The 16,967-nt window shown below is 42.4% G+C and overlaps 3 protein-coding genes across 4 annotated transcripts; 2 read left to right on the top strand and 1 right to left on the bottom strand.

Annotated features, from left to right (window-relative positions):
* The first annotated feature begins 193 nt into the window (after nucleotides 1–193).
* LOC135634324 (cyclin-D3-2-like) lies at nucleotides 194–2,078 on the top strand. Its single transcript, XM_065144731.1, has 3 exons — nucleotides 194–1,175; nucleotides 1,263–1,402; nucleotides 1,485–2,078. The coding sequence occupies exons 1-3, from the start codon at nucleotides 422–424 to the stop codon at nucleotides 1,809–1,811; spliced, it is 1,221 nt and encodes a 406-aa protein (XP_065000803.1). The 5' UTR covers nucleotides 194–421; the 3' UTR covers nucleotides 1,812–2,078.
* A 2,728-nt stretch (nucleotides 2,079–4,806) lies between these two features.
* LOC135583325 (DNA-directed RNA polymerases II, IV and V subunit 3-like) lies at nucleotides 4,807–8,410 on the bottom strand. The gene is made up of 3 exons (XM_065141707.1): nucleotides 8,027–8,410; nucleotides 5,091–6,328; nucleotides 4,807–5,012 (listed from the first exon to the last, which is right to left on the bottom strand). Exons 1-2 carry the CDS (start codon nucleotides 8,317–8,319, stop codon nucleotides 6,226–6,228), a joined length of 396 nt encoding a protein of 131 aa, XP_064997779.1. The 5' UTR covers nucleotides 8,320–8,410; the 3' UTR covers nucleotides 4,807–5,012; nucleotides 5,091–6,225.
* A 1,954-nt stretch (nucleotides 8,411–10,364) lies between these two features.
* LOC103978146 (cyclase-like protein 3) lies at nucleotides 10,365–16,869 on the top strand. 2 transcript variants are annotated; one of them, XM_018824129.2, is made up of 6 exons: nucleotides 10,365–10,790; nucleotides 13,366–13,410; nucleotides 14,476–14,548; nucleotides 15,247–15,344; nucleotides 15,752–15,822; nucleotides 16,516–16,869. In XM_018824129.2, exons 1-6 carry the CDS (start codon nucleotides 10,397–10,399, stop codon nucleotides 16,639–16,641), a joined length of 807 nt encoding a protein of 268 aa, XP_018679674.2. In that variant the 5' UTR covers nucleotides 10,365–10,396; the 3' UTR covers nucleotides 16,642–16,869. The 2 variants fall into 2 exon arrangements, with proteins under 2 accessions (XP_018679674.2, XP_009392121.2); XM_009393846.3 differs by lacking the exon at nucleotides 10,365–10,790 and adding an exon at nucleotides 12,312–12,825.
* The last annotated feature ends 98 nt before the right edge of the window (nucleotides 16,870–16,967 follow it).

Here is a 16,967-nt window from a genome sequence, read left to right as displayed (position 1 = left end):
ACATACATATATTTAGATTATGATATACATATATTTTCTATATATATATATATATATATATATAGAAAATAAATGACCTGTATATATTGTGAGAGTGATAAAGGATGAAAGAAATGGAGGAGGACGAAAGCTCACTCTGCGCATATCGATAATAAAAAGGCAACGCTCCCTTTCATTTGCCACTGCTGCAGAAGAAGAGAGAAGAAGAAGAAGAAGCCAAGACAATAGCGGCGAGCGTGGAGAACACGAGGATAAAAGAGGAGAAAAGAGCCAGAGAAGAATGGAGAAGAGGAGCACCAACTATCTCCTTCTTCTTCTTCTCTCTGCTTCTCGGCATCCTACCACTGTCTTTTTACTGTTTTGCTTAGTATAATGAACAAAGCCCAACGGCTCTTCTTCCAGCGGGTTGAAGAAGGGAAAAATGGCTCTTTTATCTCTCCTCGATCTCCTCTACTGCCGAGAAGAGAGCTTGGAGTTGGAAGAAGACGAAGAGCGAGCGGAACCGACGCTGCCGCTGCTCGAGGACCGGGAGACGGAGCGCCACGTCCTCTCGGCGGCGGAGGAAGAGGCCGAGGAGGAGTGGGCGGAGGTGCTCTGTTCTCTCGCGGCGAAAGAAGGGGAAGCCCTGCGTGAACTCGTTCTCGACGGCGGCGGCTCCTACCTCCGGTCGGCGAGAAAGGAGGCGGTTGAGTGGGTCACGCGCACCGCCGCGACCCACGACTTCTCCGCTCTCACGGCGCTGCTCGCTGTGAACTACCTCGACCGGTGCTTCCTCTCTCGCGCTGCCGGCGGCAGGCTGCTCCGGCTCCAGGACGACAAGCCGTGGATGGGGCGGCTTGCGGCCGTGGCGTGCCTTTCGTTGGCGGCGAAAGTGGAGGAGACCCACGTCCCTCTCCTGCTTGACCTCCAGGTGCCTGCACCGGTGGAGGCGGTGGCGGAGGAGGGCGGATTCCTGTTCGAGCCCAAGACCATCAGGCGGATGGAGTTCCTGGTGCTCGCCGCCCTCGGCTGGAGGATGAATCCGGTCACCCCTCTCTCTTTCATCGACCACCTCCTTCCCCGGCTCTTTTCGAAGGATAACAGCGCCAATACTGGCTCCGCCCCCGCCGGCATTGCCGCCCGCACCCGGCAGTTGGTGAGGAGGTCCCAAGCGGCTCTTCTCTCCGTAATAGCTGGTGAGTTATCATCAAAACGCGGCCTTTCTGTCAAAGTTTCGATTTTTTTGCTGCCAATTCCTTAAATTATTTGTTTATTTATCGAAGATTGGAGATGGGTTGGCTATCCGGCATCGGCGTGGGCAGCGGCCGCACTGCTCCAAGCGACGGAGTCCGGCGACGGAGGCGGCACAACGGCGGAGTCTCCAAGGACCCGCCACCTCATTTCCCTCCTCAACGCCCCAAAGGTTGGATCTTTTTGTCCCCTTCTTCCTTGGCTCTGTTTCGTTATCGTACTGTACTGTGCTGATGGGCAAATCACTTCCACAGGAAACACTCGGCGAATGCCATCAGCTAATTCTGGAATTGACGGGCACCGGCGTCATCGGCCACAAGCGCAAGCGATCCTCTTCCGCTTCCTGCCGCTGCTCATCGCCGCCTAGTCCCAGTGGGGTGATCGGTTCCTGCTTCAGCTGCGGGAGCTCGTGCGACTCATGGGCAACGTGGCCTTCGTCTGCGCCGTCCTCGCCCGAGGTTCCTCCTTTCAAGAGGCTCCATGGCAGCAGCATCGACGAGTCCTTTGGGGAAGAGGGAGTCAGCGACGAAGGTGTCGGTCCTGTTTCAGTCTTAAGTATTACCAGTCGAGGTTATGCCTAATGATCTTAGAAGAAGCAGACTGCCTTCCATCTCCGCCATTAGGCCAGTGGCTCGCATCTCTTGTGAGCAATTCTGGTCGTGGGCCACGGAGGAGATCTCGACGACGAGTGTATGACAGGGAGAAAGAAGCAGAGATGGATGGCATTGTTCTTTTCGTCTTTAAATTATATAGAGAAGATATCTTAGCACCTCTGTTACTCTTTCCTACCGTGCGTCAAGCAACTTGTTGTCCTATCAGTGCTCATCACATCGCTCGCTCATCATCCTTCCTCCCCTGTAAGACCTCGTGTTCTCTTTCTCGTTCGACGTTCTTCATCACTGGTTGGTACAGGAAAAGGACGCATATTTAATGACCCATAGCAATAGGCTTCGACCACTTGTCTGTCAATGTTAGGCCATGAGCGTTTGCAGTCTCCAGCTCTCACTGCTCGTCCCTGTTCACCCAAAGTTTGGGAGAGACGCAAGGATGTATGGAGGGAAAACATAAAGGAGTTCAGGAGAGAACAAGAACTTTAGTTAATGGGAGGATTTGCCAGCGCTTTTGTAGGCTTTGACCTTAATGAGAGGAGACTGATGCCCCAATTCTCAAAAGTCTGGCCATGGACTTTTTACAGTCCACCGCTTAATCTAACCAGAAAATGAAGTCCTTCAGGCGGCCTCGATTTGCCAGACGATGCGCATTTAATCGTCCTCCATGTGATGCTTTGCTCGACCTTTTCCTGCTGTGCTTCTCATCATCGCTTGCTCCGAGGCACAAATCGCCCTTCTTTTGCGGCAGATCTTAGCTTCGACGCCATTCATACAGCTCATAATGATAGAAAAGGAAATGGAGAGGAGGGAAGGACTCCGACTGCGTCCTCCAACACAGTCCTCTTCTTTTCTTTAGCTCTCGACGAGGACTGGAGGCGGCAGAAGTCCACCAACACAAACAAAGCATCCAACCAAATACGGATGATTACTCTACGCATTAGAAATCATTAAATGTGTGAAATATATATATATATACATCTGCATGTTGGGAGGTAGCACTCGTGATTTGCAGCGTCACGAGACCACAAAATGCATGCATGCAGTCTTTTGTTCTTGGAATCTGCGCAGATCATCCTTTGGATGTCACAGTTATGTGGTGGATTTGGGACCACAGTCTTTACTGGGTGGGTTTCAGTGGCTGTGTTACGACCAACAACCCACCATGGCCTGACGGTACGACCCACCTTACAAGCTCAAAAGTGTGGTAGCATTCAATTAGCGGAAAAAAAAGCTGCTTCTCATGTTCTTCATTCATCACTCCTTTTTAATGTGATCGACTATAAAAGTGTAATCAATGGATACGTTCTACATAAACACCAACCTATCATTCTCTATTTGTAACGTTGACTAGTTGACCTGGGACTCCTGTTGCAATGTGTGGTGCGTGGACAACGAGGCGTACACCTTAGCCATCTTTTCTTGTATCATTAGCTACCATGTAGAACTGTGGCACTCGTGATCCGGCGTTAATGGCTGAGGGGAGTGTGGAGAATCGAGTGCAACCTCCCCCTGCTTTCAAAATTCCAATCGTATCGGTGTTAATGATGGAGTCAGTGTGACTGGAGTTGCATGCATGCAGTGGTTGAGATCTCTTAATGGCGTGGTCTTCCACATGCATGATTGCGGAACAGTGAAAGCTCTTCGTACGGTACACGCATAGGAAACAAGCAGGCATGGCCATGCACACAAACCAGCCCGAGCAAAGGAAGAGAAAGAAGACGACGGAGTTTGGTGGGGATCGAAAGGAGGGAAAGTCCTGTTTGGTGGGTGGGGTTGTGGTGGTGGGGGGGGGCGGTCGCGCGGGGTTTGGAAGCTGTGAGTCGAGAGGGAGGCAACACTTCCAGCTTTCTTTACGCTGCACTCTGTCTTCTTTCCAAGGTGGGTTTCTTTTTGTCCCACAGAAGCGGCAGCAAAAGCTCGGCCTGTGCGGCCCACGCGAATCATACGGTGGCCGAACTCCCGCTTTTGACCCGTTCCTCCTCCTCCTCCTCGTCGCTCCTTCCCCTTCCGAGGACGACTCGAGTTCATTACGCAGAAGAAAGTTAATATAAAGAAACCGGCAAGTTGTAAGCTGCTTCTGCATGCTGCAATGTTCCCGAGCTCGACGTGTTGCGTTCTTAGACGAGGTGTTCGATCTGTTAAGTGTCGGTGCCAATTTAGTGGGGAAGGAATGCTGGGGTGGGTGATGTAGTTCACGGGTTTTGAGCACCGGTGTCCCATTTCGGCGGAGATTAATAGCTACTGCAGGCGACGAGGAAACCTCGCTCAGTCAATCGCAATAATGCACGCGGAAGACGCTGTCTGAGCCATCTTGCAGAGCAGCAGCAGCAGCAGCAGCAGCAGCAGGCGAGTCGAGTCGTCTTCGTCTATTGTCCCGCGTACACTGTTTGTGAGTCAGCTAGTCATAGGCCTTGCGTGAGTTCCATCAGGACGCACTGATGCCCCTCAACTTTAGTAACAGTTAACCTTCTCGCTCTCCCTCTCTCTCATGATGAGTGAATGTCGTGAGCCTTGAAGAGCGTTGAGTTGGCTGCCATGACTGTGGTCGAAAGAGATGGATGAGAGAGGGAGGGAGAGAGGACAGGGATGGGCCTACCGCCGAGGAGGTTGTGCAGGGGCACTTCGTATATGGAGGTATCTGAATGCGGTTGGGGCCATTTGCATGCGTTGCGTGATTCATGGGGAAGGCATGATTGCGCTGTACAACGAACACGAGCATTTTGAATTCTTGGCTGACAAACAAGCAATAGATTCTTCGATATGATTGAGTCGGAAGGTTTGGGCAGAATGCCACACCGGTGCAAACGCTCCCCACGATAAGCCTCACGAACGTAGCAGCATGAGGGGCTTCGAACAGAGTGACGGGAGTCGACGATCTTGTTCTGGTTTGGGAGGGAATGAGATCAAAATATTAATCATGCGAATAATGTAAACAGGACATTCCTTTGACTGCTATTACCTCACTGATTTAGGACAATACAACACTTGCATGCATGTCCGAGGAAATGTATCGAGACCCACTAGCCGGAATCATACATTCCCAAGCAGAGGCTTCTTCTGCTTCGGGGCATCGTCGAGCACCTGTCGATTCTTCTTTGGCATAGATCTCGACAAGCCCCGGTTTCCCCATCGCCTCTGCTTTCTTGTGCCTCAGGATCAATATATCACCACCTGACATGCAAAACTCAAATTAGAAGATCTTAATAACTTCACAGCATAGGCTGCCGGACATAATTTATGGCTACCTACATTTTAGAGAAACTGTCTGAAGCCTTTTACTTCACCATTGGCACTTCAGCTATGAAGTCTCAGTCTACAAAGGAGAAGAACAATACCAACAGAAAAAGAACGAGAGACAACGCTAGAAAACAATCTGGATAGGCCTTCAGATGAACTTATTATCAAACAAACATAACGGTGGTTTTGATAAGCTCTACAAGGATTAGAATCTACAAGTTCACCTTCAGAAGTTTGCAACTTATGTGGCATCCCCTGATTTACTCAGAGGTCAGATAAATAAATACCTAAAACATTATGTAGCATTATCACCTTCGCATGCGCTGTCTTCCGAAAGATGAACCTAAATACCATACTATAGCATTTCCTCCATTTTATTCAGTTTCTGCACTGAAGAACTGGCCACTAATGTTACATGGATTAGCAATTGATCTGGAAAACTATACCAATCGATATCCGTCAAGTGATCTCATAGAAATCGTAAGTTATTGAATGAAACCTCTGATTTATCACATTATTATGTAACCATCCGTGGAAAGAAAAACATTAGCACTAGAAGAGCAAGGGAAGCAAAGAACTTGCTGAGGTTTAATGACAAAACCTGTTCTGATAATGTTAATGATATTTTCCTGATCAGGTCAACCAGAGAAAAAAAAAATGAAATTCCAACAGCGATCCGATTGCTAAATTTCAGAACCCCATTCATTACACAGTTGTCCAGAAACCTAATCCATGTGATGGTATTGCACAAGATCAACAGAAAAGATGCATTGTTTGTATGATTTCTATTAAATAATTTTAAGAGCAGAAAATGCATTTTTTAACTAATAAGTTGCTTTAGAGAAAGGATCCCTACCACCAAACTGAAGGAGTCTGCTCCGCAGCTCCAGACCAACTCAAGATCCATAAAAGCTTGATCCACAAGAATGAACTGGAACTCAACTGTGTTGAATTCCAAGACGATTCCAAATGAAATAAAATTTTAGGAATTAACAAGAAAACTAACCTGTTGAGTATTCGGATCGATGCCAAAGATTTTTGTAGGGCTGCTCTCAACCCAACTTCTCTTCTCTTCGAGTGTCAATTTTTCCATCAGATCTTTGTGTATTTGAGGTTCATACATAAATGTAACAGTTGCAGCAGGTGATCACTCGGCATGATCCTTACCAATCCCTTTTCTAGCAACTGCCCTAAGTTTCAGCTCTTGTCCACGACGCAACTTCACAATGATTACACCGCTAGTAACAAAGCTACGATCATCAGAAGCAAAAGATAAAATCATCAGGGAAAACAGTGAAATAAAGGCGTCTAAGTACATGTTGGAGCTGGCAATTGGTAAAGTAGCAATGGTGTAGAAACAGCTAAAGGATACCTACCATATTAGTAGATCCAACAACAATACCATCTTTTAGCACTTGGAATTATCTGTACCTCGGAATGAACAATACATAATGATAACATGAAGGCATAAATTAGGCTTCAGTCCTCGCACCATTATGATAGCAACATGTCTGACAAGTAAATGATCCACTACATTGTAGTCATACAAATACTAGATAGAAACCTTGAGAAAATCTTTATGTTTCTCTCAATGACAATCTATGGATCCAAAGAGCTACTGATATAAGGAAGACATCACTGTATGGCATAGTGAGACTACTATCCAAACATGACAATTTTGGTCTTGCAACTTTAATCGTACACGCAGAAATTTTAGTCCAACCATAAACACAAGAATAACAGACTATGAATAGATCAAAATACATCCAGAAACCAACTACAAAATCTGATTTTTTACCAATTGTCGATCAAGATCCCAACAACATCAGAAGCTCATCTAAATTAAAAAAAACTTCCACAATATTTAATTCACACATTGTGTTTCGATTTCATGTTTCTTCCAAGAAATTGACTAAACCAGGAAAATGGATTTTCTCCTCAACAACCACAGTGATAAAGGAAGTCGAAACATAAAAAAATTAGATTATTTTGGCCATGCAATCCACCTATGATGTATAAAGGCTCCACTAATATCATTATCATCACAACAGAAGAGGATCAAAACCAGAGTCTCACGGTGAAAGAGGTGACATAATGCTCTACATCGATTAGCATCATCCTCAAGTCAGAGTATATGCAACAGAAATTAAATTGATGATTTACAATTAAAATTCAGACAGAAATGAGAAAATAAAGTTATAAGCCCCAACGCTTGTGACTGTAATCATATACAACCAACAAGCGTTCTCTTTTTTTCACCAAGAATCAAACATAGTTATAACCAAAATATAATACAACAAGATGACAAAGCCAACAAGGCCAATTTAGATCCCTAATTTTCTGTGTCTTCGCCAACCATTAAAGCTTCTTTTCTTATATGCTTAGGAAGTTGCTATCTAATCTCTTCTAACAAGAGACGGACTTGGCCTTTGATACAGCCGGTACATAATGGTTTATATCTATCGGAAAGCTTTTGCATCCCTATCCCCTTCCTGTCCATGAAACCCAGATTTTAAGATCTGTCAATACAGAACAATAGTCCCGACAGAAAAGGATCACAGAGCTTAAATACACCAATCAACAGGAAACGTGCCTACTCGTTCACTTAGCTGTGAAACAGCTTATCATTTGTCACGTCCATCGATGACATAACGATGGGAAAACGTATAGCGCAGACATTGTGATGCAAAACACTGTGCAAAAATGATGAACTACATAAAAGGAGCGGCGCATAGAACTAGGGTTCCAAGACTTGGGAGGTTCAAGACGTTCAATCCAAACCGATATCATTTGCATTAGGCGTCCCACCCGCATCTTCCTAAAATATTTTCGTGGGTTTAAGGGTTTAAGCATGAAACGCAAAAAGTCGGGTCTAGGGTTTACGATCTGATATACTAAAAGGTGGGAACGAGGTCGAGTAGAATATGATAGGGAGGGAGAGTGAGTACTTCTGCTCGGCGGACGACGGGGCCTTGGCGGGGACGTCGACGGGGCAGACGCGGGGGTTGGTTGTGTGGAGGTCGGCACTGGTGACGTCGAGGGTGTGGTCCGAGTCGGAGCGGACGCTGAGGAAGAACTCGACGGAGCAGAACTCGCACAAGCCATCGCCGTCGCAGGCGTCGCAGTCCCGGGAGAAGCGCACGGGCATTGCGTCGTCGCTGGTGAGGGGAATGAGGCCGAGGCGGTGGCCGATGAAATAGTCGTCGAGGACGGAGGAGTTGACCTCAATCTCCACCGGCATCCCTTTCTTTTCTCACCTTTCCCTCCCTTCTTGTCGCGTCGCTACGTAGCCGCGATCGAAGATCGTCCGATGTTTAGAAGGATTAACTCAAGCGGACACGTGGCCATTAACGAATATCAAAGCATAGATTACGGCATCAGCCACCTCTTTTTTTTTTTTTTTTTTTTTTTTTTTTTTTTTTTTTTTTGGGGTACTCTCTTTGAAATAAGACCGGTGAGAGCTTTGACAAAATTGAGTATAGCGTATCGATCGACCCCTCGAGTAGCGAGTTTGTACCTTCGTGCAATCGTCGTCCGGTATGCGCGGAACGACGTCACACGACGTCGTCCCAAGCTTTCTGATGTGAGACTTGTCGAGAGGACATCTTCTTGTACGGGCTTCAGCTCGACATGGGATGAAGGCGGCCCTTGTGCTGAATCAGGGGTGTGACGTGGTGCCTGATCTATGCCTCGAGGGTCTATGTTCGTGATGACGTGGCTCAGGTCCAAAATATGTTATCGCATACCGTGATCTCCACCCTCCTAAGACCGGTGCATTGGAGTCATTTCCTCACTGGTTAGAGCCAACATCTTGCATAAGAGAGATCTCACTTTGACTTTTTGTGGTTGCGACAATCATTTCGATGATTTCATAAGATTCACAGGGAATTGACAATGATAGCAAGTAAGCAACATCATCACTGGGGGTAATTTGATATAGTATATTACTATTATATTGGTTATCCGAAATCAACTTGGAAATAGATTTAAACTCATTTGAAAGATCAAAATTCACAACAGAATGTTTTTGGATAAGTGGAATATAACTTAGTTAAGGATCTTTCTATATATGGCTCTGTCTCACAATAACTCAATGGCTTTGTCCACAAATATATGAAAGAGTTAAAAAAAAATTTCAATGCCAAGACATGAAAATATACGTTTTAAATAACCATAAAGAAAAAAGATCATATATTAATCCATAAGGTGTTCTCTCTATTAAAAAGAGGTAGTGCTGTGAAACTTTAATGTCATGGTTAAGGAGTTGACTAGGTTCCGTCTCGAAGTTGCAAAGTCGTCCATACGAGGATTCAGTGATGTGGCGAAAGAATCGAATCGGGTCAAGGAGCATCTTATCGATCGAGTCGAGGCGAGCCTTCGATTGCTGTTCCTCCCTGCAAAGAAAGATCAATGTCGAGAGGGAGATTTCTAACTCGATCCCTTCGAAGTTTATGTCAACTCGAGGTGGTATATAAGTATTTTTAGTGAATCCCCTTTTTAGCGGGGAGAGGATTAACTTTTAAATATATTTGTCAAATGGTCGATCGCACGAGGCTCGTTAATATTCTATGATATCTTAGGAGGTCGACACATACTTTTTGCACGACACGGGCTGACTTGTACGACTCTACGTCATGTAACACCATCGTACATCATCAGTGATGGTTGAGGTAGGACAATGTTATCTCGTATAAATTCAAGCTGCACGGGTATGATTTGTGCTTTGTTAGTGAGCGTGCACCACGTCAGCCATGAGGTGGCTGTCAAAATATGCCCTATCATGCAGTAATCTTTTAGCAACAATAATTCTCTTAACTAATTAGAGATCTTTGATCCCCAATCCCTCTTCAGATTTGGATTTAGTGATAGCCCACCAACTGATTAGATTACATTCTATATATATATACACAGTCTTTACCTGACGGTCGGAGTCGCGGGGCCTTCTTTGGGTGACTCATCTGAGCTTCCAACACATGAGTATTCAACCCCTAGAAATGTTCTGTACCCGTGGACTGATTGGTAGACGAAAGGGACCCAATGGACACTAAGCGTGGACCATGTTAAGGTATAAGGAGTAGGTGCGTATGTAGAAAGTTAAAGCAAGGTTTAAGGAGTCGGTGCGTATCTAGAAAGTTCACGCAATAATTCAAATGTCACCCCAACGCCGTCCTACCCAGTTGGTATGGGGGACCCACCATTGACTTTTATCAGCACCCCTTCACCATTGCTGTGTCGTTTTGTAGCACCCGAATTGAAATTTCTATTTAATCGAACGGACACGACACCGACGACCAGCCAGTTCGAGCATCAGCAGCGCCATGGCCACTACCACCACACTCCTCCTCCTCCTCCTCCTCGTCGAAATAATTTCCTCCGCCGCCGCCTCGGCTCATCCGGGGTACCCGGAGCCGGCGGAGTGCGGCGGCGAGGCGGAATTGCTGGTGGTTCGCAGGGAGGAGTACGGCGGCGGCAGGATCGTGGACATCACCCACGCTTACCGGGAGGACATGCCGGGGTGGGAGCTGGAAGAGGGGCTAGGCCGCTTCCTCTGGCTGTCCAAGTCCATGGAGAACGGCTCCTCCGTCGCCTATTTCTCGGAGATGAAGCTCCCGGCCCACTCCGGAACCCACGTCGACGCCCCCAGCCACGTCTTCCAGCGGTACTTCGAGGCAGGCTTCGACGTCGACACCCTCGACCTGGATGTTCTCAACGGTATGCTCCATATATTGAATCCTCCTTAAGCTCGCTCATGCTGTTTATTTAATCTCTTCGGACGAAGACGAACAAACCGTTCACCATTCACTCTCTCATCGATTCACATTCTTCTAGCTTATCTTTGGGGAAAAGAGCTCATCCTAATATATTCCAGCTTATTCTACTTCTTAGCAAACTTTATCCCAGAAGACTGCTAAGATGAAAATTTCACATGTTGGCTCAAATATTAGGTGATTATTTTCTCTATCTTCGATCCAAACAGTATCAGATATCTAAGTTCCTATTCTCTTCCTTTGTCAACCTCCTCCTGTTATTTTCTCCATCAAATACGGGGGCCTGCATTCTCTCTCTCTCTCTCTCTGCTTCTGGGGCCTTATTACACAAGTCGGGTTGACCATATCTAGTTGATCAACCTAACCTAGGTCAAATCCAAATTTGACCCATTTTATTATATTTTAATTTTTTTCTTTTTAGAAAATAAAATGTTGCAGACTAACAATTAGAGATAAATAAATTATCGGAGTAAACAGTTCATTAACACTTTCAGAACTAATTCATCAAAACAGATTTCTAAATCTATTTTACATGAATTAAACAATCTAATAAATTCATGATCTCAAATATAAAACTAGTTGAATTATGAAATTTCACACATAAATACTTAAAACAAAGATATGTTTATTTAAATGAATTAAAAATATTATTTCAATACAAAAAAAGAATTGTGATAATTAAATCACATCTTAAAAAATAATTCATCAAACTTACGATTTATGCTTAATGATTATCATTCACTAATCATAAAATTTCAAAATTAAAATATTATCACGCATCGTAAAATTCTAATATCAAAGATTTCAAAAGCATAAACAAAAACTTTGGACGAAAATTTATTTTATTTTTTAACAATAATTTATATTTGTATTTATATTTTAATTTACTTTATTTTATTTTCATACATAAAAATATAATTCGAAATAATTACTTACTTAAAATCACATCACTCATTAGAAAAGAAATAAATAAATAGACTATATTCTTAACTTGTTCATACCATTAAGAAAATTAATTTTAATCGTTTCCTTAATCATATTATATGAATAAAAAAATAATATATTAATTAAGGTAATTTGATTTATGATAGAGAGAGAAATATCGTTATTACAGTGACGATAAAAGTATTCTTTTCGGACCCGTTTATTCCAATCACCCAATTGCCGCCGACGACTGCAGGGAAAGTCTCGCTCTTTCTCAAGCCACGCATTGAAACGTGTACCCATTACCCGACCACGTTCTTATTTAGGAAGACGAGGGTCCCGCCGGACATCTCCGGACACCCAGGGACAAGGTAACTCGTGCCGGTCATCGTGGGTCTTGTTTTACTTTTGTTGCCACGTTTGTCGCGGTCTCTGTTTCTTTGGAGAATTCGCGTCACGCCAATATTCGAATTACGATACAAGTTACGACTTTCGCCACAATACTCCCTTGGTTGCGTCGAAGTGCCGAGCGATACCCCCTTCTGTTATATTCTGTTATCATCTAAGCGAAATATCGTCTTCTTCGATCGCACACCTCCCGATTCCAAATCGAGCAGTAAGCGACGAGGATCACAGGGCCATCGCCTACGCCATCAGCGCCATGGCCACTACCGTCCCTCTCCTGCTTCTCTTCCTCTTCCTCTGCCGTGTCCTATGCTCCGCCGCCGCATCGGCTCATCCGGGATACCTGGAGACGGAGGCGTGCGGCGGCGAGGCGGATCTGACTGTGGTCCGGAGGGAGGAGTACGACGGGGGGAGGATCTTAGACATCACCCACGTGTACCACGAGTACATGCCGTCGTGGGAATCGGACGAGGGGCTCGGCCAATTCCTTTGGCTCCCCAAGTCCATGAAGAACGGCTCCCTCGCCAACAACTCCGAGATGAAGCTCCCGACCCACACCGGCACCCACGTCGACGCCCCGGGCCATGTCTTCCAGCACTACTTCGAGGCCGGCTTCGACGTCGACACGCTTGACCTCCATGTCCTCAATGGTAACATGCTCGACAGTGTTTGCCGTATGTGGTAACCCTAGACGGCTTTGTCTGACCTCTTCGTCATTTTTATCTGGAATCAAGTGAAGAAAACATAGAAATGGTTGACAGGATATATCAATCCCAACTTTGATGAGGAAGGAGAACTAATCTTAATCGAGAATAGTCAAAGATCTAAGAATCAAAACCATCTAAGCATGAAACAAGCTGGAAAGGGGGTAAGATATCGCTATGATTTTTCCTAGATGGGAAACAAGTGAGTTCACGCTGAAAAGAATAACTTGATTAGTCGGAAAGATGAGGACTATTTGATGCCTTGATGTCTCTACCAGTGAGGCTTAGGACATCTGGAATTAGTATTGTGCTGCTATTTTTAGACTATGAATTCTCGATTTGTTGCTCTTTCTTATACTTTATTTGCTTTTGGTGCAATTATTTTTCTGTCTCTCACTTTTATTGGATTAGTAGAGAAAATACAGTCGCAACTATGCCTAACTGTGACATCACCGTGGGTAATAAACTTTTCTAAGTTTTGAACAGGTCCAGCATTGTTGGTGGACGTTCCAAGAGATAAGAACATAACAGGTAAGAACTGCTTGTAAACTTTCGACATTTTACATGAAACTTGCATCCAGCATCAAATCCAGAAGTGACATATAATATGGCAAAGGGCTTCTGACAATAGCCAAAGCCACTAAGCTGTTGTGTGAAATATATGTCTCTATAAAAATAATAAATAAAAATTATTAATATTATATGTTGCATTCATATTGCTTTGGGAACAATATTAAATTATTCTTTGAGTTCTAAATTTAATAACTCTAGTATTTGAGCTTTAAGATGTACATGACTGTAGTATTGCTTCTATTCTATTGGTACAGGGGCTCAATGCCTTCCTGATAAGTATAAAAAAAATCTATTTTCTTTAGTGATTCAAATTATTTGACCTCATGATTTGGAAAATATAGGATATTGTAAAGTGTTCTACCATGACTAAAACTGCCTGTACTGATGGCTATGACAACTTCTGAGAATTATGATGCTGAAGTAGCTGAAATCTATGATGCAAAAAATGCAACTCTAAAGCTTAAAAGCTTCAAGATGGATATTTGCATGGTTGTGTCGAATGCTATGCTTCTTAAAAGGTATTAATCCAAAAATTTTAATTGTCATCACTATCTATTTGTGAAAATAAATCAAGGAATTTGTTTTCTTTTTGATAATTAACCTAGTAAAGCTGTTTTTAATTGCCTAAAAAAAAAGCAGGAAACAGAATTATACTTTCTGCTGATTTAGTTCATGAGGTCTGTGTAATTTGTTTACCATGTACATGTTCAAAAGAGATTTCGTTTTAAAGGTCTGAGAACTGGAAGTTTGATGCTGGCCATGCTACAATGCTGAAAGCTGTTTCCTTTGATTTTAAGCATCATGTTTAAGAAAATTAAATATCTTTGCTTAAGAAGAACAATCTTATGTGGCATCTCAACTACAACAAAAGTTATTATCAGACTTTTCAAGTTCATTGATGGGAATTGTAAACATAATTATTTGAACTGCAAGTGGTTATGCTACTTCTCGAAATTGTCTAGGTTCATTTTAAGCTTCATACAAAGATATGATATAGTGGATAACAGTTTTCAATTTATGCAGCTGATGTAATGGAATCCCTACATATTCCAACTGGAGTACGTCGTGTGCTTTTCAGGACATTAAACACTGACAGGTCATAATGTTCATATTATAGTTTATATATATTGCCACCAACACATTGATCAAATAAGTTATGGTACTCAATGTGTTGGCTTTTTTAATCTAGAGCTTTTTTACGACTATCAAGACAGGTTATACTTGTTATTTGGTGAACTGTAGTTGCCATCTATAAGACAATATTGTTAAAATAGAAATCCTCAGTCAATAACTTAATTTCACAGAAAACAAGGAACCACATGTGTGCTAGTTCCTTAAATAAAATGTTTTGGTAATTTTATCGACTCTCAATTCATAGAATATTATCTTGCTAAGTTTTTGGGAACTTTAAGGCCAAACTAAAGCATGCCATTTTACAATTTTTATCCGTATATATGCGCAGACTAACTTAAATAGACTTTTTCTTACTTAAAGAATCTTTTATAAGATAGAAATATTGTGCCTTTTAGTTTAATGCTTAGGATATTGAATAATTGTTTACGTCATATATTTATCTCATGAACTTTACACAATGTCAACATGATTGTGCAAGAACTTACACATCAAGGAAAATTCATTTTTTGCATTAGGGTTTATTTCATATAATTATGTTATTTCATGGTTACTAACCATATTCTTGATCATGTGAGGAAAAGAGTAGTGATATTAAATTGGAATGTTGCAGATATGAAGCAAATTGATACAATTTTTAAAAATAATTGAATTTTTCTACAGGCAACTTATGTCGAAGAAGGAATTTGATACAAGCTACGTTGGGTTTATGAAGGATGGTGCACAGTGGCTGGTGGATAACACTGACATCAAACTTGTCGGTGAGTCGTAAACTTGCTGCCTGTGTACCATAGTCTTTTCATAGTGCAAGACTTGTGCACTTTTGATGGTCGATAGGTCATGACTCATTATCTTGCATGCATAAATTAGTAGAAATATTATGACATAGAGGGCACAATATGAGAGAAATGCATAGTGCTGCAACAAATGAGAGATGGAAGACTGTCTCATTTCTAAGTAACATGAATTTATTAATCTTCTGTCAGTTTTACTCTTGGCACAGAACACCAGGTCAATACTTATCTCTCTATAGCAACATATTTAGCTGTGCAAAACCTATTTTTTTCCCTTATTAGTATTGCGCTGTTTGCTTTCTTATTTATATATACAAGAATCGTGTTTTTTTCATCGTTCATCACTAGAAACTTTTTTTTGGCACATTTTCTAGGTGTTGACTATTTGTCAGTTGCTGCATATGATGATTTGATCCCTTCTCATCTGGTTTTCCTCAAAAGTCGGGTATGTAATTCTTTCTATCTCATGTTATATCAGTATTCTCTTTGATAATGAGAGACTCCTACTCACACCTCTACTAAAAAGTTGCAAAAAAATGTTTATCTGTAGTCATCGATCATATCTGCAATGTGGTGTTGTTGCTCGTTGCTGTGTGTCCCATAAATACACATCCATATATAAAACCTTAACCAAAATTCTTCGGCAATGTTTGCATAAGTAAAATCCTACGGTGAAGACACTGGACTTTCACCATATTTACATATTGCACCCCAACAATGATTTCATGAGTTCTTTTGGAGTGGCGGAGACACCAGACTTCCTCATATTTACATTATCGAACACTGGGAATAGTGTTTTCAGAACTGGTTACACCTATTAAATATTATTTTACTGCATTGATGCCTTTTTTTTTTTTTTGGCATAAAGACTCCTTTTTCTAAAGGAAACATGGATGGATGATTTTTTTTTTAATTGAAAAAAATAACTACATTAAATTGATGTGCATGATTCGAACCTGAGATCCTATCATATATGCAATAATGCATCAATCAATCAATCAATCGGATGACTCAACTAAGACACAGATGACTTAAATTGCTTCTTCCACTGCCTTTGAATAGCATCTTTTTATTAAACAGTATGTACATAATTGTAATTGTGCCACTTATTTTTTTTTGATTGATTTATTTTGTTCAGGAGATAATCCTCGTGGAAGCCTTGAAACTAGACAACGTCAAGCCTGGTATATACACCTTGCACTGCTTACCTCTTCGGTTACGAGGAGCTGAGGGTTCCCCCATCCGGTGTATTCTTGTCAAATGATCGTCGTCACCCCCACATGACTATCAGGAATGTCTTCGACTCCGTAGCTCAACAAATATTGTCTTTAGATAAATAAAGATGAGCGGTGCCGACATGGTTTAATATTTTCCTACAAGAACTGTTGAAGTGGGGCATAGAACATGTAATCTATCTACTTGGCTGATGATGGACATGTATGAGTTTGCTTTAGCAACACTAAAGCAATTATCTTTTTATCATTTATTTTCATATTTTCGTTAATAAAATTAATACCATAAGTAGATAATTATTTTACTATCATAACTATAAAGATACCAATATAATCTTTTAAAATATAAAGATCAAAA

This window comes from Musa acuminata, chromosome BXJ3-3 (genome assembly GCF_036884655.1).
Source record: "Musa acuminata AAA Group cultivar baxijiao chromosome BXJ3-3, Cavendish_Baxijiao_AAA, whole genome shotgun sequence".
Classification (NCBI taxonomy): domain Eukaryota; kingdom Viridiplantae; phylum Streptophyta; class Magnoliopsida; order Zingiberales; family Musaceae; genus Musa; species Musa acuminata.
The sequence above is the reverse complement of the archived record's forward strand: the minus strand, read 5'-3'. Positions and strand labels throughout refer to the sequence as shown.